Source organism: Coccinella septempunctata, chromosome X, assembly GCF_907165205.1.
Source record: "Coccinella septempunctata chromosome X, icCocSept1.1, whole genome shotgun sequence".
Lineage (NCBI taxonomy): Eukaryota > Metazoa > Arthropoda > Insecta > Coleoptera > Coccinellidae > Coccinella > Coccinella septempunctata.
The window spans coordinates 3,831,696-3,854,932 of NC_058198.1; the positions used below are offsets into that span (position 1 = coordinate 3,831,696).

The following is a 23,237-nucleotide window of genomic DNA, read 5'->3' on the forward strand; positions in this document are numbered from 1 at the left end:
TTATTCTGTTGGATGTTCTCGCACAACACTATGCCATTTTCAACTTAGATACACCTAGATTCCCCCCCGTAGAATCAGGAAAAAAAAGGTTCATGAAGAAGTTCGAGATTTATATTTTGAGATCCAAGCGAGAAACTGCTGGCGTCTGATAATTGTTTCGATATTATGAAGAATTGTAGAGTTTCGATCAAATCTTTGTCTATGAGATGCAATGGACTCCTGATAGTGTAAATAGCCAGGAATTCATTGCCATACCGATATTGCTTGAAATCAGGGATAGTGAGGAACTATATGCAATTAAAATTTTTTTTCGAATCCTTTACGATGAAGGATGGGAAAAATAGTAATTTGCGGATCTGCTGGATTTTATTCTTGAGTGAGACTTATAACCCTAGGAAGATAGATGGATAGGTAATGAGAGAGTTTGGAATCAGAAAGCCTGGGTCGCTCTGACCAAGAATATCCCATCAAATGATAAAGAAAACCAGCATTAAGAAAACATTCACTACGATGCTTAGTCGAAAAAGAAATTCGAATCAAAATTTAAATTTTTCTTAACCCTAGACATACCTAGCCCATAAATAGTGGAGCCTCAACTACTGAGCCAAATATGATTGGAGCAAAATGAAATGTCTACTTCAACACAATTAAAATGTGGGTATTTTATGCACATTTCCCCAAAACGAACATTATTAGTCGAATTCAAATGGCCACATAAACCTTCCTGTTAGATACATCGCGGAATCAGATACGAATTGTATGGAGTTAGAGCCACTGATGTGATTTGGAGCCGATAATGATTCCGCGTTCAATTGAGTAGAGGCGGTCACATTCCACGGTTATTGATGACCAGAGGTGTTGGATTCATTGCTGCATTCACAGCGTCCTTCAGTGCGGAACATTTAAACTGTCTCATTAGCGTCGATGGTAAAATACACTAATTGGCATCGAAACAGGGACTCCTATAGTTATAGTTGGGATATTTTGATTATTGTCAGTTTTTGTGCCATACCAGTAAATTAGTCCTTTGTGGGTGTTTACACGACTTTTCCTGGTGGAATTTATTCAGTTTTGATACGTCTCATATACTTATGTGCGATTTGTCACTCTCCAAAGGTTGAACAGTTTAACCGGGCTATCTCTCGAACTTCTCATGAAAAAATCTAGTTGTTTTCAATCACTCCATCCGCAGTTATTCGCCCTGAAGAAAGAATGGAAGCCCGCCACCATCCACCAGTCCACCAGCAGTCTGGTATCCACGCAGGGTACGTCGAGCTCAACAGTCTCCGGACAGTTCGCCAACCTCGATCAGGACTCGATCGAACTGAGGAAAATCAAGAAAGTCCAGAGCTTCTTCAGGGGTTGGCTCTGCCGAAGGAGATGGAAGCAGATCGTGGAGCAGTACATCAAGAGTCCGCACGCTGAAAGTATGAGGAAGAGGAACAGCCTGGTGTTCAGGATGGTCGAGGCCGAGGAGGAGTACATGGAGCAGATGGAGGTACTCGTGGCCTGTTTCTTGCGACCCTTCAAGATGGCGGCCTCGTCCAAGAAGCCACCCTGTTTACACGAAGACGTCAATTCGATATTTTTGAACAGTGAAACCGTTCTGTTCCTGCATCAGATATTTCTGAAGGGGTTGACCTCGAGGTTGGAGAGTTGGCCTACCCTGGTTTTGGGTGAGTATGGCACCTCGTGGTGGGTAACTTTGATTCGTGTTGAACCTTTTCGTATCACGAGTCTAATTGGCACATTCATCAGAGTTTGCGTTCGTTGGTGTGAGGAAAAATGATAATTTAATAAGAACTCGATTAATTAAGTATGACTTGACCAATTTGAATCGAATTTTTGCAGCAATAAATTGAAGGAATATTCTACAGGTGTGCACATTTTCCTAAATTTGTTTCAGCAAAAATTGACGATACATAATTTAATTTTTCGAACGTTAATCAACATCATATTGCCACTTTTTGAAAAGTTTTCTCCGGCCACGCGTAATGTTTACTGTCGGAGGTCTATAGAAACAACTTTTCCTTCTCGTTGAGGCTTCTGATGATCTCCTTTGAATTCAGCGTTAAAGTTCGACTGATCCAACCGATCGCATATTATGTAGTGCGAACCGTGTGCAACCTGTTGCACTGTCAAACATACGAGGGTTTCAATTCAACCCCTTTCGGGAGGAACATTGTCGAACAGCAACGGCAAATAACGGGACCTTGTTTCCTCGAAGCGAATTGGAAATATACGGAACGTATGTGTATAAAAATCTCTTTCAGGGGATCTCTTCTCAATGCTAGTTCCGATGCTCAGCATCTATCAGGAATACGTTCGCAATCACCACTACTCCCTCCAGGTTCTCACCGAGTGCAAGCAATCCCCTCAATTTTCCGCTCTGCTGAAGAGGCTGGAGAGCAAGCCAGCATGTCATGGACGTTCCTTGGAAACATTTCTGACCTATCCGATGCATCAGGTAAGATTGATGTTGGTTTTCCGCGTACTGGATCGGGTATGGCTAGTCGGAATTTGCAGGATATTTCGGATTTTCTCGAATGGTCCTTCGCACGTGGCTCGATGGAAAATTGCAGATTTGAGGGGATTTAACGCCTTGTGAATCTTGATTCGAGAACAGCATGATTTAGTGAAGAATTTTTTAAATTGAAGTCGTCAGATGTTTTGATGTTTTCGCATATTTCTGTTGTTGCTCGAATTTTTCGATAAGGTGCTGGTGAATTTCGTGATATATCCGACCCGTAACTTTTATAACTGAAAATATCGCCGGAAAATGGTTAATTTAGTAAATTTTATTGAATGTCAACCGTGGTTCGTAATTCGATACCAGTTAATTCCGAAAGAGGTCATAACGCTTTGACGTCCACGGGTAAATATGTTGTTCGAATATGACCAATTTTCAATTACCGCCTGTACGAATATCTGTTGACCAATTTTCAGCGGAATGCCAGCTAATTTGATGAAATGGACATGCAAACCATAAAATAAGCAATTCCGTTTAAAAAAAAATTAATTTTAGGAACGGACCAAAGAGTTTCACTTATGGGCACCATAAATTCGAAAATATTTGGCAAATTTAAAAATTGAAACGAAAGATTGGAAATTGAATCTGCCGGACCTTCAAATCCATAAATAAAAAAAAACATCTACAGGATGTCTTTGACTAATACAGATATTTCAGCAGTAGATTCTTTAGGTCAAAAGAAACACTTCTTTCTTTTACCATTTTTTTCCGAATCTTCCCGGTTTAAAAGATACGGGCTGTTAAAAAACCACAAGAAAATTTATTTTTAGTTCTATCTCACAAATGGTTCCATCAAATGAAGTGAATTTCGGAGTAGGGTTTTTCATTTATTTGATTAATGTTTTTCGAACACAAGGTATAACCCACTTTAGCTTAATACAACTTTGTTCAAAAGATCCACAGATGTGTAGTGTCACAAATTTGGCTAGTTATATTTTGAAGGTAATTTTGTTGTCCCAGGGGTGGCACAGCTCATGATGAAAACTTATAATGGTTATATCTTTTTATGAGGGCCGAATCAGAAAAAATGGTATAGGAAAAAAAGTGCTTCTTTTGACCTCAATAATCTACTGTTAAAACATTTTTACGACCCAAAGACTCACCCTGTATATTCGACTGAAACGGATTCCTAAAGAAGTGTCTCTCTAGGATATTTGTCTTTGTCCCTGTAAAATTAGAATTTTTTCAGCTACACGTCGAAATTCATCAACCGAAAATCTGCATCCATTTCGATTCCCCCCGTGTACTTTCACGCCGAAAAGCCTCTGCGGCAATTTTCCCATCCGCTATATAAGAGTAATTTTGGAGAGGAGTCGCGAACAATGCAACCGGCGTTGGCTTTGTCGGAATGAATTTTATAAGAATGAGCCGAATTTAATGGTCTTAATCACAAGAAGGACTCTAATTACGCCCTTCATTTGCATCAAAAAACTGTCACTGCATAATAACGGCTCGGGCTTTCCATAAGGATCAGGGGGAAGAAGTGTACAAATCCATATTTCAACTCGTGTTCAGACGAAGCGATCGTGGACGTGATCACGACAGAATTAGGATGGGGATGAATTACAGCGTATAATTTTAATAAGTTAGGAAGACGAGATCGATGAGGAAGGGATCTTATAGGAAGAAGTGGAGCTAGAAATGTACTGTTGTCTTGATGATCGTATTTTCATGGAGGTTAATTAGAATAACTGTCAGCGTTTTTCGAATGTCACTATTTTATTGCAGTTCCTGAGACATTAAAGATTCAAAGAAAAATATAACGTCTCTAATTAACTGGTTACTTTCCTGGAAAAACTTTTTCTGCCGAAAAGGTAACTTTCCAAACGCACAGATGTAAAATGTTTCAAATCAGATGTAACCCAATTTCTGGTACAGCAATTATGCTAATGAAGTTCGCGAAAACGCGAGGCTTGTTTCAGCCCTGTCCCAAATACCCTGCTCACTCACATATTCATACTGAAATGGATTCCTCCTTGCGTTCTCCTCAATTTACTCCACTATCAAGTTCCCCCCTGTATTCCCATCTCTGTCCTGTTTTCAGGTGCCTCGATATATCATTACTCTGCACGAATTACTGGCGCACACGCCTCACGATCACGTGGAAAGAAAGAGTCTGCAGAACGCACGACAGCAGTTGGAGGACTTGTCACGTCAGATGCACGATGAGGTGAGCCATAAGTTAAGAGGCTTTTGCAATTTGTCCGTATTCATCTGGAGAGATGCTAGCATGACTTGACACAAGCTGGCTGGAATGTTTTCAAATCGGTTTGCGTCATCGTTAAGCAGAAGGAAGCTTGGCATAAAGTCGAAGGTCTTGGATGGTCTTCCAAAGAGACGAGGGAAAATAAGATGGGTTTCATTGAAAATTACACGTGTAGCAAGTCAGGGTAGATACCGAATGAAAAGCCAATGTTAGGGTCTGCCTAAGGCGTTTTGAATTTGTTAGAAATCAGGTATGCCCGAAGCATAATGAGAGGGGATGTATTGAAGAAGAGACTCTTGACACTAAGAGAGGTCCAGGTGATAAATTTGCAGCGTATTTCAGTATCAGTTGAGGCCTGGATAAAAAGCCACTCGTAGTTCTATACAAGCCTCAATATTGATACTTGTGTCGGAGTCAAGCAAGCATTCTCCGGGCATGTACGTTCCCAAAATACATATACTTATAGACGTTTACGGGGAACAAAAATACTCAGATAAATCCTTTGATCCGTTCTCCGGAAACGTCTAATAGGCCACCCATCGTGGGACACCCTGTATTTTAGATTCCTTCGGTTGAAGTTAGATTCCTGGAAGGAAATATTGTGGCCTCATTTTCAGGTTTCGGAAACGGAAAATTTGAGGAAAAATCTTGCCGTGGAAAGGATGATTGTGGAAGGATGCGATATTCTTCTGGACGTGAATCAGGTGTTCGTAAGACAAGGTAATTGTGAACTAGTTTGTGGGAGGCTGCAGGAAACCGATCGCTTTTCGTTTTAGGTTCTTTGATTCAATTACCAGGAGAGAAGGCTAAGACGTCGAGGAGCAAACTGAATTTCAAAAGCGAAAGAGAATATTTGCGGCAATGCTTCCTATTCTCCAATCACCTAATTATAGCAACGAGGTATGAAATGAATCCATTCACAGCATTATGTCAGTAATCACTTCAACCACCAGAAAGATATCCAGATTGTTTTCTTCCATTATTGTCAAACGGGATGAAATACTCATAATTTTAAATTGCCGGCTTCACTGAGGATTTTTCAATTATGCCTTATTATGTTATCATGAAACTCAATAATACTCAACTTCTTTTCAATGTTCCGTTGAATTTTACGAGTTGGTATAATATTCCAAGAAGCCACTGTTATGAATAGGAGTAAAAAAGAAATTCCTCTCGTTCACTTCCACCTGGCTGATTCTGATCTTCCATTTCTCGATACCTGGAAAATTCAACGGAATTCTTGATATCCTTATTCCTGAGTCCTTCACAACACGTTCAGTATCGATCTGCAATTTTCCCCAAATCCACTTCGTTGAAATATGATGTTATGATCTGAATTGCAATTTTTTATGCTTTATTGCTGGAATGATCCTTCCGCAATACAGAACTTCAAGCGGAAAATTGCACCTGGTACCAGACATCGGCAAGATACCCCTGGCTGATGCCCTTCTGATCGAGGATCCTAGTGAAACCCAAGAGGATGAAGGTACGTGTGAAATTCACCATTTCGATGCAAAAAACCAAATATTCGTGTAATATGTTCTCACTGTGTCTTTGAACAGAATATCACAACTTTTTGTTGACACATTTGATTACAAAATCCTAGGGAAACTTTAAGTTTTTTATGGATAGAACCGTCTGCATAAAACTTCCAAAATGAGGAAACTATCTACCTTGAAGTTGAATGAAGAATTCGACTAAATGAAATGTGGAGTACGGATCTGCTCCCAACTCTCAGCATTTTTATTTTCCAGGCATACACAGCCGTATTTTTATAATTTTGAAGTAGGGCAAGACTGAGTTTTTCGAGGTATGGTAGAAATTGCTTTTAATAATATTTTCTGTGCTCCATCTTTCTTGATACACTCGGTGCCATGAATATTACTCGATTCAGCAGACTATTTGTTCCAGAAGCATCCGTATGTTCAGTATCCAGCCAATCATCTGGAATGAGTGAAACGTCTGGAGTACCGGGTAGTCTCCACAACAGGGATTTCAAAATATTCGTGGAACAAAAGACGGGAAATACGTCTCAACAGGTACGATAAGGTCCGTTGCCACAAACATTTCCGATAACGATTCACGATATTTCCAGCTCGTTGTGCATCTCTTAGCGTCTTCTGTACAGGAAAAAGCGGCTTGGATATCCGATATAAGTCAATGTTTGGATAACGTTCAGTTCAATGACATAATCAGACCAACTGCTTTGTCTGACAACTCTTCGATATCCTTACCTCAGTGTTTGAAGAACGATCCGAAATTGTTCAAAGACGAGGCCGATATACGTTTCAGTCGAACACTGAACTCCTGTAAAGTTCCCCAAATAAGATATGCGACGCCCGAACGTCTACTTCAGCGCCTAACTGGTAATCAACAAATTGGAAAATAATGTCTATTGTGTTGTCACATCGTTCATTGCTCTCTATATCATTATGGAATTCATTTTGTCATTCTTTCAATTGTTATGCATGATAACCTATTCCTGCACAATCATTGAAGGTACTTGAAATCGATTTTTCAGATATTCATTGAACATAAAGATTCATTTCAGATCTCCGATTCCTATCGATCGACTTCTTGAATACTTTTCTATTGACTTACCGCGTTTTCACTGATGGAGTTACCGTTTTGGAGGCTTTGAAAAGGGTGTTCTATAGTAACGAGCCCGAACCGCAAGGTTCCGTCATATCTTTGGAAGGTCTGAAAGACGAACATACGATACACTCGTACGACGATCGTAGGAGGAGTAGTTTCTCCCCGAGAAGAACCAGCGGCGCTAGCTCTGTATCTGGTTACGGATCAGAGATGAGCGAAAGGGATAGATCCCATAGCTACGACTCCCAAGGGCATAGACACTGGAAGTCCACCTTGGCCAAGTGTAAGTTTGATCAATCAAGTTCGAAAATCTCTCGTCATATTCTTAGATTTGTAGACGAAGAGGAAAAAGCGCAGGAGGTCGCAGCGCATTCCAAAATGGCCAGACAGTCGAGTCCGACCAAATCCGCACAGAAAACGAGCGACACGCTGTCACCACCTTCGCAAAAAATGGTATCCATAAGGGTGGAGAAGAGCAAGGATAGCGACAGTCGCCATCTAACCATCCCGACCAGTAAAGTAGCCGCTTCAAGCAGTAGCGATACTTTAACCGGTACAGTATCACCCTCAGTCGTAGATCACGCGAATTTCAATGTTATTTTTGCAGAGGCCACTGTTCTCAGCGCACCCTGCTCGCCCAGCAACCTGAGCTCGGTCACTTTGGTGGCCTCTTCCCCATCCGATTCGAACAACGCTCAGGAGACTGGAGGGAGTATATCGCCACGTTCGCCAACGCACACGAAGGACACCCCTAGCGTGAAAGAGCCACCGCATAAGGAGCCTCCCCCAGTTGTTAGGGAAGTAACGCCGAAGAGCGACGTCCAGAGGAAAACGTCGGCGACGAAACACGAAGGTCCCGTGGATAAGAGGTTGGAACGTTGTATATCTGAAGACTCCGAAGGTGAGGTTAACTGTTCGAACGTTTTGTACGGATGAAAAAATTAAATTGCCTTGCAGAGACTCAAGAAGATCTGACGCTGTTCTATAATACGGTCCATCGTGCTTCGACCAGCTCTTCAAGATCGGCAAGTATTTCCACTGCTGCCTGTGCAGCTTTGCATGTGAGTTTTTCGCTGTAATCTTCCAGTTACATCGACAAAAGCACTGTTTTCAGGAGTGCCAGAATGAAGACGTCATCTTGAGCAAATTTTCCCAATAATTTATTCAGCCAATTCCATTTTTTCATATAGTACTTTCAGAACACATGGCTGGCCATACCAAAACCCCAAAAAAAGCCCAAACCCACCAGTCCTACCTTACTTAGACTATCTTGGTGTCACAATCCATAAAATTTCATTACTGATCAGAGTAAAATCTTAACATTTCAATTTTTCAATTGAAGAGCTACTATGGAATAAGGAGGTCAATGCAGGAGGGAGATTCCACGTCAACCGCCAGGTCTAGTTTCCAACATGATTCACCTCAAAAGCCTAGTAAGGCTGGGGTAGTGATCACATCATTCAGACAGTCGAAACGGAGGTAACCTTTGCTACCTAGATTGTTTATTCGGGGCTTACTGCATGCTTAATTCATGTCTTTATAGGAGCAGCACTTCAAGCGCTGCGGCTGCTTTTGCTATAGCAGTTTCCGGTTCTAGTAATCCCCGAGATATCTCCCCTAGCCAAGCTAAGGAACAGGTCCAAGACGAATTCGCTGAGAGAGCACGCTACAAGGAGAATATTATATCGACAGCTTGTACCATGAGAGTGCTGAACGTTTTGAGGTGAGGACATGAATTATTGTTGAAGCGGGAGCAGAACTTTATCACATTTTCTTCCTCCTTTCGTATTCAAAGGATAACGACGAGGGCCAAAAGTTCGTTGACGTCATCGTAAAATCAATATATTCAAATTATGTCGTAGCTCCATCTGGAGGCAGGGTTTTAGAGCAGCGATCGGGGAAAGGCATTACAGAATATCGAACGGGGATGATGTGATATTGCAGGACTCTCCAGTGTAGGAAAAACCTGACTGTGTCGAACAATAAGGGGAAAACTGCAAGACTTTCCAATGAAAAATCGATAATTTCCTTCTGTGTTTCATAGCAGCGTGAAAAGATCCACTTTCAGTTTTCTGTAAAAGCGTTTCTGATTGATGACATCTTGGGCATTGAGTAGCTATATGACACAGGGGACATTTCTTGTTTGATTGATATCCCACAGGAGTAATTTGAATATTTTCGTTTTTCACTTTGTCCTTTTGGAAAATATTGATATTTCTAGGCATTGGATATCGAAGCATCCCCAAGACTTTGAGAATGATCAGCGCTTGAAGAACATGACCATTGAGTTCTTGGACGACATCATCTATAGCCCAAACTTGTTACCGGCTGAACATAAATCGGCAGCTCAGCTTCTGAGGTTATTGACCAAGGAAGATGCCGAAGGCTCTAAAATCGACATTGGCACTTTATTGTCAGCCCCCTCTGTGAGTATTCCTTCCATTTCAAAACGTTTTCTCATAAATAAACTTCTCTCATTATGTTGCTTTCTCTTATCTTTCTTCGGTATCTTATGTGCTTTTTTAGACGCCAAGTAAGGAGAGCATCGAGACCCTATCTGCACTTGAAATAGCAGAGCAACTGACCTACATCGACCACCAGATCTTCATCGCAATCTCGAGCGAGTAAGATATTTTTTTCATTCAACACGAGCTCAGTCCTCATCCGGTTTGTATTCCAGAGAGTTCCTCGGTCAAGCATGGATGAAGAATGACAAGAACAGCAGGGCTCCTCATATCCTCATGATGACAAGAAGGTTCAATGACGTATCGAGACTAGTCGCATCGGAAATTGTCAGAAGAACTACGATCAGCACGAGAGTTGCTGCAATTGAGAAATGGGCCGCTGTGGCTGACATCTGTAGATGTCTGCATAACTTCAATGGGGTTCTGCAAATTTGTTCGGCGTTCACCAACAGTTCGGTTTTCAGGCTTAAAAAGACTTGGGATAAAGTGTCTAAGACGGTGAGTATATTGTGGAATGTATTCAAAGGAAATTTTTGGAGTTATTTATCCTTAGAAGTGTGTTCTTCATGGTTTTCTATTGGAAATTGTTTGATAAGCGTTTCTTACAGAACATACTAATACTTTTTTTGTGTTTATTTGGGTAAAAAAAGGTTCGTTTTATGTGAATCGTTGGGGAAATCATGAATATGGGGCTAATGCCATGGAAAATCTTCCTCAGCTGAGTAAACTGACTCGTATCCTCTCTACACTTGCAGACTAAGCAGACGATCGAAAAGCTCCAGAATATCGTATCTTCTGACGGTAGGTTCAGGTCCCTGAGGGACGCCCTCCACAGGTGCGACCCCCCATGCATCCCTTACCTCGGTATGTATCTCACAGACCTTTCGTTCATCGAAGAGGGGACGCCAAATTTCACGGCTGAAAATCTGCTTAATTTCTCCAAAATGAGGATGGTAAAATGTTTCGTTGCCTCAGCTCAGTTTTCAGTTTAGTGACTTGTTATCTTTCAGATCGCTCACGTCATAAGGGAAATAAGACATTTTCAGCTGACGTCCTACAAGATTGAGTTGATACGTAAAGTAACGAGCTATCTGTTGGATTCTTCATTATTGATGGACGATGAGGAATTGTACAGTACGTCGCTGGAAATTGAACCAAGGACTTCGAGGCTAACATCGTCGGCTCTGCACCATCAGCTTTCTCTGTCAAAATGCTGAATTATAAAAATTCTATACCTAGTTGGAGTGAATCTAATGGCTGTCTTGTCGTCACTAAAATCATTATATATGTTTCAACAGATTCTAAGTGTTAGACGTACACTTGAAATATTAGACTTTTTGGAGATTATCTATTAGATTTGCTCTGAAATTTTTAGATCGATCTCTATCTAATAGTGAAATGTTACAATTAGCAAAAACCCCAGATTATTTTTATAAGGTTATTCAGAGAAGTAACAAGAACTTGAAAATTTTGCTCAGACTTGATTAGTAAACTTGTCTTTGAGATTCTCAAATTCAAGGAGTTATAGTCAATTTTGAAAATGATTCATTTTAAGGTAAGAAGTCCAGGTTTGTTTATTCCGAAACATAATTTCTTATGAGGTAATTAACTCTCACCATAATCTTCATTTGAAGATTGAACTTCTCCATCTTAAAATATTTCCAGATATCTTATACACATTGAGTCTTTCATAGATAGAAATATTGTAATCAACGGAATGACAATCGACTATTTTCGAAAATTTTGTGAATATACCGCTCGAAGGCTTGAATGAAATTAAAAATTCAGATGCACAATATTCGTCGATTCTATAGTCAACAAATTTTTGCGCCTAGCGGACTTTCAGAAAAAATATTATAGTTGTCAGTATGAACTGACAATAACTTTGTAAAATTGTCAGTTTGAACTGGCAATTATACAAAGTATTTGTCAGTTCAAACTGACAACTATAATATGCTCTATTGAATTCCCCAAAAACGTCTGGAATTCACAAAATAATAAATCTTCGAATGTCGGATTTCATACTGATGATAATTGCAATGTTTCTCATCTTATCGAATGGTTTTAAAGATCGAAATCTACTGTTCCCTTATTGTTGCACAACAGATTCATATATTATTATAATAATCGAATTTGAATGAACTTATTATGCACGAACAATCTTTCAACCTACAGGGTGTCCAAACGAAGACTTCATTGATATTTCAGGTCTAATAAATGTGAAATTTTATTATAATCAATCTTTTTAGAGCAGTTAGAATGACGAAATATTGAGTTTTAGAGGATATTTAAATATAAGGTCCTAACTGCTACTTGCAAATATACCGGATAGTATTTTGAAAAAAAAATTACGGTTTTCGATACATGCACAGGAATACATCATATTTTTAATGTGATATAGTGTTAATGTTCCAGCAAATTCAGAAATGGAATTTCATCGTACCTGATTATTGGAGTGAATAAAAACATGCATTGTACAAAGGTTATGGAATATTCTACCAATATATTTTTAATTCACTCAGATTGCCTGAAATTGAATAATTTTTTCATCCTATGAACTTGCAAAGTCTTAATGAGATCGCTAAGAAAAAGCCAAATTAATCTAAGAGATATATTTTTATTCATACATATGATGTATTTCTCCGAATTGAAGAAGTGTTATGAAGTACAACTGATAGATGCAATTAGTTATTTCTCTGTTGGTCAATAAAGAACTGTGAGTTTATATAAGCATATAATTGTTGAGATTAGCGAACATTTACCGATTGTTTGCATGTTGTTAATGGTTGAAATTTATGGCTGAACTATTCAGATGGCCTTTGAAATGATCCACTGAGATTTTGGCTATGTGGAATTTCCTTCTCTCAAACTTCTCTTCAAAGCTCTATCACGTTATCCTCAGACAGTACGCAAAAAAAAACGGTTCAAAAGAAAAGTGGTCGTTCTCTTTGCTTTTGTGGGTGCTTTCATGTATTTCGAATAGGAATTGGTATGTTCATGATGTTATGGGAAATATCGAGTGATTTCACTCGTGTGAGAATTGAAATTTGGCCAAAATACATATCTATGATGTCACTTTAACACAATTGAAATGAATTGCACAAAACTTAAGGTGAGTTTATGCAGAGAGAAAGAGACCCATCTAATTGGCAGATGGCGTACACGAGTTCGCCATCTGCCCATGAGATTGGTTCCTTTCTTAGGTATTAGTTCTTAGTAATTCTGCATAGACTCACCATTATTTATCCATGGAGCTCCTTCTTAGTGCTTATTGGTGAAAGTTGAGTTAAAAAAATGGAAAAGTGGTGTTTTTTTGATTTGGAATATGGGCCAACATTCAATTCGTTAAGATGTATACGTGTGAGTCTTGTAATGGTTGTTACGGTTGAAAGCCGAAAAGAATTTTCACTTATATCAAACGTCACATATCATTTTACTGAAATTTTATTTTGTGTATTATATATTCTTGCCATATCATTATATGTTTAATGATAATTTGTATGTCAATATTTCCATGGACTGAATTATATAACGGAGTTAGGTATTCAACTTGCGCTGATATTAACTTACTATTTATTCTCAAATATATTTATCCGGATGTTCAAATAGACATGGAATTGATATGTTGACAACATCTGAGATTGTTGATAAAGGAAAACAATAGATATATTTATCAGTGTGCCGCTCTGCTGCTCATGTGTATATAAAAGAAGATAACCAATATATTTCTTCACATATCCTTGTTCAATTCCGATGTTATTCAAGATTAAAGTTTTGATAAAATGCAAATTTATTCATTTTTCACAGCCTGATTTCTTTCTATTGAATGAAATATTCGAATATTTCTCACAGGAAATTTTCATCGTTCTTGAGTAATAGACTGACTAGAAAGTATTATTAAAAGGTGGTATCAAGAAACTCCATCGAGTAACATGCTGTAAAGAAACCAGTAGCAGTATTAAACAATCTTCTTTTTTAGTTAAATGAATCTAGCATCAACGATGGCATGTTCAGCTTCAAAACGTTTTCAATTCAACCGAACTTGTCGCCTCAGTAGATATTACAATGGTGCTTAAAGATTTGCTGCAAGTTTGGTAAAAATAAAGGTAAAAAAGGAGCAACGTTATGAACCCATCGAGGCAGAGAGTATTTGAGATATCGCCGATGGAAAAATCAGGAGAATCCCACTTTTTGCAGCGATACCTAATAAACATTAGTCTTGTAAATAAATTTCTCTTAGTCGTTGAGTTTTTCTATAAAAGTCACCCCAAATTCTTGAACCTGACGTGATTTGAACTTCCCTAAACGAAAACACTCTCGGAATTATGATTTTTCGTGTTTGATCTTCTATTTCAACCCTTAAATTGGTCGACCAGAGTGAAGAGCTGGGTAGATGGTTGCCGAATGCTACGCTATTTTTGTCTTCCAAGTTATTTTATTGTTCATTGATTTGGTGTCATCTACTTATTATTATCTCAAAAAAGTCCAGTAAAAATTCAGGAAGGGAGGTTATCATTTTATGCTTCATTTCGAGGGTTAATTTACCTGGGTAATTGAAGAGAAATTCGTGAAAAATACTCAAACATATCCATTAAATTTTGAGAATACTTCAGAAGTAAACAAACGCATATTTTCCTTATATTGTACGTTCAGCTCCTAGCAACTAGATGGCGGAACTAGGGAATTTTCATCTTGCTTCCGAAATAATAAGCAAGATGAACTATTTATTCAGACAGATTTTATTTTTATTTCGAATCTTAAAATTTTTTATGAGTTTGTACATGAGATCGCCTCAATAACGGATTCTTGTTTGGGTGTTTGGTTATCATGCAAGATTGATTATGCAATTTCTGCGATGTACAGTTCAGATTCGAGGTATCATTAACATCTGTAATTGATAGTTTTACGCCCACGCTGACACTTAGTTAAAATTAAAACGAATAGATCCGCGGAATCGAATTTATTATACCTAGTAATCAATCGACGCTAACCTATTGTTTTCAATCAACGTTTTATGGATCCTACAGCGATTTGTGATGTTTCAGCCAAAACGACTGCACCATATATATTCGAACCTTACCGAATTTCCTTTCGATAATATATCGCCGGTATAAATCTAATCGGAAAGGGATTATTGATACAGCTCATGTGAAGGTATTCGGAGTTAATTTGGAAGCTAAATTTCATTAGATTTACCCTTTATTGTTCGGCCTAGGTACATACAATTTATCACAACAACTCGGTACAAACAGTAGATATGAATCGAGAATGTATTAAAGCATACAAAGACATAGTGTGGATATTGAATTAGGAATCAATCAAGATTTATTCTTTCAGGTCGCCCTTTTAACTATATTGTACAAATCTTTTTTTTTTTGTAATACATTGTGTGTCACACAAGTTTCATACTATAATATCGTTTCATTCTTGATTTAATACTACCATATACCAAGAAAATCAAGTTGAAAAAGATGTTTATTCTGATTGTAACACTTCTAGTGTACCTAATTATGAAAAATTCATTATTCTTATTGCCATCAGAGCATACATATAGATGGGTTGTCACAGATGATTTCAGAGCGTTAAAAATAACGTTCGAGCACAACTGGTGACGGTTATAAACTTGAATGAATTCTATCGAAAATGAAATTTACATTTATAATCGGCCAAATCGTGATTTATTCTGGACCAATTCAATTAAATTAAATCAGCAGTTAGGGGCTCGGATGAAATATATATTTTGGTTATATCTGCGATTGTATTTCTGCCACTATACAGTTTTATTATGATTCAATGTACCTTTATCTGACCACTTAGGACTGAATTTCATATGAATTAATAGGATACAATATATATATATTCTTTTGAATGTCAGCAATACATTTTTAGTTATCGAACAATATTATGTATGAGTTTTAACAGAAATTAGTGTGATCAATGTTTTACAGACTAGAGACAATAAAGATAAAATCAATTGAGGATTCAAAGAAACTAGACAAACTTTATTGTTGAAAAAACCAACGTAGTTCAAATTTGCACCGTGAAATTCTCTCCTTTTAACAAAGGTGACTAGATAATGTCAATCGCAAGCGCCTTCTCATTCAACGAAACATCAGAATTAAATGCTAACGCTGAAGACCTTAACGCTGCAGTTCATGTTGGTTCAAAGGAGCTGAGAATAATTTACTGAAACCTTTTTTCCAGCAATCTGAATGAAACAACATTTATTCTGTTTTTCTGGTCAAAATTATTTACTAAACAAACGAGAAGAAGTCATTATTCTCAATGATGTTCACGAGAAACGAAAGATTCAATGTATGAATGTATTTCTTTTCAAAAAATACCTACATGAAGGCATGGGTTCGAAACTAGCTCAAAATCACTCCTTGGATTCATTGGAATGAACATTGGAATGTACCTAATTTGAAGATAAGATTTTTAAATGAAAAATATGTTTCCAAATTAAACCTGCTTGCTTTTGAGTTTATGAGATCTTCCAAGCTCATTCAACAGGTTATATGGAGGTTGAACCCTGTTCGCCTGCTACTTTTATTATTGTTTGTGTGTATGACGTATGTATATTATGATTTACACCACGTTCATTGCTATTTCAACCGGGTTGTTTATAAGGCAGCAACTTTCTTGCTGATTCTAGATAATGCCTTTCACAAACATGAAATGCAGCTATATTTGTACCATCTGTATGGAAATCAGTGAATAATGTCCGTCGCTAATGTATAAATAGAATTTACTAGCAGCATAATTATAATACCACATGCGATAATTTGAATATTTATTGTTCGCCAGATCCCAAACTATAGCGTAACGAATTCCGTATAAACAATTACTCATTTTGCGTACCGAAATAACTTCACAGTATTTTATGTGCACAACTGATCGAATTAACCGAAAGTTCCGATAAAAAACCGACATTGTCCAGTGAATTAATGATCACAAATTCGATATATAAACGTATTGTATTTCTTTCAGCTTTTCAAATCATCAGCAGCAAATTTAATCCTCATACTGACTGATTTCGTGGAAATATTATAAATCGTTTGATTTTTTTCAATAATGAACCATGAAATAAACCTTCAATTCAACGAAATTTGATGAAAAAAATCATGAATAAAGGACCTCCCAGCTTTTGACTCGCATGAACCCAATTTAATCGTTGAAATCTAGGTGTGAAAGTAAAAAATCGTATTCTGTAATTCAATTTTTCATGAAAACTATGAAAACCCACGTAATATGGCCAAAATGTGCTTGAAATGATGTGGCATATACCCTTTTACAATTTAGAAAACTTCAGGGGTTTGTTTTTTCAGGGCATTAGAGGGATGAAGAGTGGAATCAATTTGTTCAATGAAAAAATAAACAATAAATCTGTAACACCTGCAAATATAGATTGTCAATATGTGAATCATAATGCTAATGATTCATGCCTTGGACTGAGAATTCAGTTCTCAGGTCCAATTCAAAATTCTCACTGATATCAGAAACAGTTCAGAACTGTGTCGTGAACAGAGCTATTCATCGATGGTGAATGTTCACAGAAGTGACATCTCCGATCAAAAACTGTTCAGAGATACATTTTCACTTTAGAAATAATAATATATCTATGTCGGTATATATTATGCTTTCTGTGATTTCCGCCCAGCGCCGTTTCTAAGGCAATTGAAACATAGATTATTTTAAAAATGTCAACGTTCAGCTGAAGTTCCAACTGATAAATAAAATGAACCGGTTTTCTCGATCTTGCAATGAGAGTTATCAGCTTTGTTTTTGTGCGTTTCAAGAATCGAAAAAACATTCGTTCAATCCTTCTGTTTATAAAGTTGTATTTAGGTTCTTATTGATATCGATTGTGAGTGTGCCTTTTGAATGATTACATTTTGAAATCAGTACATAAAAAGTGATATTACTTATCGAATATATTTTGTTTCAGGCTGACACAACTGTGGTTCTCCATCTCCAGGAGCTGGAATTACTATTCCTGATAAAATACAATATGGTGAGTTTGTATTTTGAATATTCATTAAAGGAGGTACTTTTATTTTGGTATGTCAAAATAGACACGTAAAAAACATTCATTTGATGGGTGGTTTTGAAGGGTGGATATATATCCTACAGTTTGTTTCATAGAAACTATTATTACCTATCACGGACAAGATTACGCAGGTAAATGTTCTGAATTTCCTTGTAAAATTTGGGTTTATTGAAGGGGATCATTACAAGTGATCTACAAATTCATTTCGAAGCATATCATATACGTGGAAACTTTTCGAACTCTTCCAAACAACTAATAGTCGAGGAATTCTCGACTTAAGTGAATTCCACCTATATTAGAATGAAATTCAGGTACGAAGAATGATCACTACGTCTAACTTCGAAGCATTTCATCAGAAACCTCTAAGGCTAAACGATAGAGAGATCAGAGGGGCATTCTTAAATTAACGAAAAGCCCTGCAATAACGAGAACCAACCTACGTGTTTCTCTTATGTCAATATACAAGAATCCCAATAATCATTCTGTTTTTTTCCCTATTTCTGTTTGAGTTGATGAAAAAACCGAGGCTTATTCATTATGCAGGATATAATTTTAGACCTAAAGATCTTTCACATGGACCATGTGGGGGGATGAACGGTTCTGGAAATAATCAAGGTTCGACAGAGCTTAACTCGATGAAATTTTTTGCATAATGATAACCATCTATGTATAATCATATCTTGATCCATGGTAGCCAATTCGTGTTTATTCCACAGATTTTCTCATGGAAGATGTTCTGAGAAGCTGATAGTCCTCCTGAATTATCCTCAGGTGCTTCCATTTGCATGAAAACACTCAGGTTTTTTAGAGCAGCATATCTCTCCATTTGGGCCCTATATAAGGAAGGGGGTAGCTAGAGTTCCGTTCGAATGGAATCGTATATTCGAGTCCATTGTAACCTAGAGTGTCGAATTGAATGAAACCGAGGTCGAGTTATGTAAATGATCTGAGCTAGTCCAATTAATTCTGTCCAGTCTTAGTGGCCGAACCGACATCGCAGGCATAACTTGTATAAAGTTGACAATGGTTGAGCTCGATATTATAGGAAGGACCTTTCATTGAATCGGTCCTGGAGTTGCGGAAATATCAATAAGGGCGGAATAATTGAGCTTCTTGTTCGAATTGCGTGGAAACACTTGGTTAGTCTCATCTTTTATCAGTGGACCGTCGGCAGAATGAAGTCCATAACTAGGTTTCCTGGAGGTTTTTGTGATTTCATATGATATAGATACAGGGATTTTCCAGAAGTGATTATTTATCTTATAGGGGTGGAAGAAGTCGATAGAGTGAATCTTCAAAATTGACATCAGGTCATATCATCAGAAAGCCACCCAAAAACGAAGCAAATTTATTAGTAAATTTGTAAATTCACTTGTGACATTCACCGAGTGAAGAAAATAATATTCTTTCAATTCTTTCACAGGCTTAACACTACGGTACTTTTAAGGTGCTCAGTTGAGTGCAATAGAAATTCCAAAAATATTTGAAAAAATCAATTGCTCAACCAAAAATTTCGTTTCTCATTATCAACCTTCTGCATATTCGACTTTCTGAAGTATATGGTCTCACTAGTAACGAATGTTTCAACTCGTTTAACGGGCAACATGAAATAATACGATTTTATAACCTTACAGCAACAATGCTGATATGATGAAATTTCCCAGGGCTTAATTTCAGCATTGCAAATTGGCAGAAAGAAATACGGTCTCTATTCACGAAATATCCACTTTGAAGAGCACTAGCGTTGATTTTGGGGTGGTGCGTGATGTCTAGGGTTGTTCAGTGTTTATTCAGTGGTTAGTTAGATAGCATCGATATACCGGAATGATTTCCATCCAGGATATGACACGAGACCTGGGTGCACGAGAAGTAATTTAATGCTTTCTGTGATAATAATATGGTTGCGAGTTTTAATTTGAACCGTTCGGCGTTTCTTACTTGAGATTATTCGTTGTTGATCGTGCGATTTTAAATGTTAGGTATTTGTAGGTAGCCCGTGGATATATCTATTCGATTCTGGATCACTCCGTTTTATGTACACATGTAACAGTGTCATTTGTATATAAGGAATAATATCCAGGTCTCTGCCACCAATAATAACAATCAACAATATATCCTTGGAAAAAAAACTGGATTGTTTTTTATCGTTGCAATGGTGGAAATACGAAACATTCACTCATATCAAAAATATTTCAGAATTGCAGAAATTAAAAGCTATTCATCGATGGTGAATGTCCACAGAAGTGACTTTCTCGATCAAAAACTGTGCAGAGAAACATTTCCACTATAGATATCATAATACATCTTTGTCAGTATATATGATGATTTCTATGCTTTTCACCCTGCGCCGTTTCCAAGGCAATCGAAACACAGATTATTTGAAACATGTCAATTTTCAGCTGAAATTCCAACTGATAAGTAAAATGAACCGGTTTTTACGATCTTCCGATGAGAGTTATCAGTTTTTGTGAGTTTCAATAACAGAAAGAATATTCGTTCAATCCGTTTGTTTATAAATTTGACTTCAGGTTTTTATTGATATCGAATGTGAGTGAGCCTTTCGAATTATTCCATTTTGAATTCGGTACATAAGAAATGGATATTACTCATCAAAATTATTTTAATTTCAGGCTGAGACAAGTGTGTTAGTCCATCTCAAGAAGCTGATATTACTATTCTTGATGAAGAACAAAATGGTGAGTGTGTATTTTGAGGATTAATTAAAGAGGTTTAGGTTTTGGAATACCCAGTACGAAAGTATGTTCATAAATCATAGAATTTTGCTGTACTTTGGTTACCAGATGCCCTTATATTCTGAAGGTTATAACTTTTTAGGAGTATATCATTAGTCTACTTCTCAACAACAACTATCATATGTTTCCTCATAACAAATAGCATTATTTTGACATAGAAAAAAGTTATTATGATACTCATTGATATATTTAAAAAAATACATGTACAGGAGTAGAGAAGTACACATTGTACAGGGTGTCCCAAAACTGCAAAATGAAGTATAGGTGGTGGCTATCTTGATTCATGTTTTTTCTGATATTTATTAAACTTCAGAGGTAATTCGAGAACTCTCTGAAGTTCTGCTCACTTTCCTTCGTTTTATGCCAAAATCCCTAATATTTTGAATCGTTCGGCGTATTTTACTCGAGATTTTTCGTTGTTGATCGCGCGCTTTTAAATGTTAGGTATTCGTAAGTAACCGCTAATAGATCCATAATTACGTTAACATAAATAATGCATAGAATAGCCTTATTTGCGCATAAGAATGTTTTCAGAACTAAAGTAACATTTCGGTATAACAAAAAACTAGTTTCAACTAACATGAGCCCTGAAATTTAATACATCTACTTTCGACTGCGTACACGTGGAACGGAATGAAAAAATTCTCTGGCACAGTTTCATCTGAACTTCAATCAACTGAGTCTGAAAGGGAAATAAAAATCTGGGTAGGGTGAGCCGCAAGGAGGAATGAATATGAAGTTGTTTCGGGGGTGCAAACTGGCGAATGCGCCGTTTCAATTTTTCAGCCCGAACGAGAATTTATGCCAACGTTTCATCATCATGAGTCGATGTACGTCAGCCGTAATAGTTAATTGTGACGTTTATTATCGAAATTTTGAAAGCGAAAACATCCATCCCACGGTTTATTTTGACAGACAGGCGTGCAATTTTTCTCGACTTTGAACGCATTCAAAGTGAGACTACGGTGGAAATTACTAACGGAATTGAACGGGCCCCGCTCTCGTTCATTCAGAATTCTTCGGGGAAATTTATTGCCGCATCTTTTCTCCGCTGATGAAAAACGTTGGTTTGTGAATTTTTCATTGGGGGCCCCCACAAGAATCATTCGGTATTTAGATAACTCTCGGGAGTATATAAGTTTTATGATAGCAGCATATATTAGTCGGGATTCACCGGTACTGGATTAATTGAGAAAAATTTCCACGGTAGATGCATAAAGTGATCATAATTTATCCGTTTAGTAACTACAAACTATCTATTTATTACAACCCCAAGATAGAGGCTCTGAATATAGAGATTATTGCTATATAGCAATAAGAAATTAATAACATATGATACTGACTTTTGATTTTTATTTCGATTATTTTTTGGGAGGAACTCAACTCCAATTCTGCCTCCACAATTCCTGGATAATTTCTCCTAATCCAAGTACATCTGGGAGTCGAATGTCTTCGTGGTTCTAACGTAATTCAGGTGGAATTCGAGGAATAAATCTAGCTTAATTACACTTGTTAACCTTAGGGCATGAAGGTATGGGCTTATTCTTCATTTTGATTAATTCGTTAAAACTTCGTAGCATAAAAGTTTCGGAATAAAGTGAATACAAAGTAATTAGTCAAATAACCCCATCCATCAAAGAAAGCTGAATATTCTTGATAACTATGTTAATCAAGGTCGCATAGTGGTTAACGTGAACATGCAATGGTGCTAGGTACCATTAATTCCCCTTTAAAGGGACCCCTCACACACTATCTAATTATTCTAATCTCCGCAACAATTCTGGAATACAAAACCAGCTGCTATATTTATCCGTAAATTTAGTTTTGAACCATTATCATTACGATCTGTTCTCATTCGAATAACGAAAACAAAGTGGTCCGTTCCATTCGTAAAGGCTATTTGCCGAAAAACTAATTTCCCTTTTTGTAATGGAAACACTGTCGGAATAATGAAATGAAACATATCATGGTCAACTATGCTGAATGTCCGGTGTGATAGGAGTTTCAATAAGATCCCACTCGATTGGATTCACAAAAATCTTAAACTTGTCGTTCACGGTCCTTCTAGCTAATTCCTGGGTTGCAAATGAGGATTTAGATTTCCAAGACTGCGTTTCATCATTTTTTTTTTGTATTCTACAGTGTACATTAAGGTGGGATCTTATGTATATATTGGTAAGGGGATCTTATGCTATAGAAAGATTATAGATACACATATAGGATTTCACTTCATCATGAACAATTTTAAGTGTAAGCGATATTGATCAAACATACAATCATCCCCACTTCCCATGGGGAAGTAAACTGAAAACTTTTTTGTTTCGGGCTTATCCTTATCCATTCCCTACTTCGTTCGTGGAATCTAGCAGCAATTAATCCAGCGCTCCTTGTCTCGCTGAAAAATGAACGATGGAATACTTTTTTTTTCATCCTCCCATCACGATTTCATAATTTTGGCCATTTTTCCTCTTATCGCTTCCGGCAATGGAAATCTTGGTTGAACAATTTCTTTATTCCGCTTTCCCTCATAATATGTTCGATCTGACCAGCTGATTCGTCTCGGCTCTCGTCTTTTTGAAATGTAATTTCGAAACTTCAGTTACACGGGGATTGGAGTCATACAACTTTTCGCCGCTTT

At 37.4% G+C, this 23,237-nt stretch overlaps 2 protein-coding genes across 14 annotated transcripts in view; both read left to right on the forward strand.

Moving 5' to 3' along the window:
* LOC123321624 (ras-specific guanine nucleotide-releasing factor 2-like) overlaps window positions 1–13,585 on the forward strand; it is a 37,889-nt gene extending 24,304 nt beyond the window's left edge. For 4 of the 7 annotated variants that reach the window (XM_044909327.1, XM_044909326.1, XM_044909331.1 and 1 more), the window contains 19 exons: window positions 1,193–1,676; window positions 2,274–2,467; window positions 4,575–4,700; window positions 5,354–5,456; window positions 5,513–5,636; window positions 6,122–6,222; window positions 6,648–6,775; window positions 6,832–7,102; window positions 7,288–7,614; window positions 7,669–7,884; window positions 7,939–8,232; window positions 8,289–8,392; window positions 8,674–8,810; window positions 8,875–9,054; window positions 9,553–9,757; window positions 9,858–9,955; window positions 10,012–10,294; window positions 10,552–10,749; window positions 10,807–13,585. In XM_044909327.1, the coding sequence (XP_044765262.1) occupies window positions 1,193–1,676; window positions 2,274–2,467; window positions 4,575–4,700; window positions 5,354–5,456; window positions 5,513–5,636; window positions 6,122–6,222; window positions 6,648–6,775; window positions 6,832–7,102; window positions 7,288–7,614; window positions 7,669–7,884; window positions 7,939–8,232; window positions 8,289–8,392; window positions 8,674–8,810; window positions 8,875–9,054; window positions 9,553–9,757; window positions 9,858–9,955; window positions 10,012–10,294; window positions 10,552–10,749; window positions 10,807–11,013 (3,780 nt within the window). In that variant the 3' untranslated portion in view covers window positions 11,014–13,585. The remainder of the gene's footprint in view (window positions 1–1,192; window positions 1,677–2,273; window positions 2,468–4,574; window positions 4,701–5,353; window positions 5,457–5,512; window positions 5,637–6,121; window positions 6,223–6,647; window positions 6,776–6,831; window positions 7,103–7,287; window positions 7,615–7,668; window positions 7,885–7,938; window positions 8,233–8,288; window positions 8,393–8,673; window positions 8,811–8,874; window positions 9,055–9,552; window positions 9,758–9,857; window positions 9,956–10,011; window positions 10,295–10,551; window positions 10,750–10,806) is intronic. The other 3 variants (XM_044909330.1, XM_044909328.1, XM_044909329.1) reach the window with 3 other exon arrangements.
* A 3,740-nt stretch (window positions 13,586–17,325) lies between these two features.
* Window positions 17,326–23,237, forward strand: part of LOC123321327 (hemicentin-1-like) — a 160,119-nt gene continuing 154,207 nt past the window's right edge. For 2 of the 7 annotated variants that reach the window (XM_044908805.1, XM_044908808.1), the window contains exons 1-3: window positions 17,326–17,663; window positions 17,745–17,810; window positions 20,477–20,542. The gene's annotated coding sequence lies outside the window, so the exon portion shown is untranslated. Of the gene's footprint in view, window positions 17,664–17,744; window positions 17,811–20,256; window positions 20,394–20,476; window positions 20,543–23,237 lie in introns of those variants that run through there. The other 5 variants (XM_044908800.1, XM_044908802.1, XM_044908801.1 and 2 more) reach the window with 3 other exon arrangements.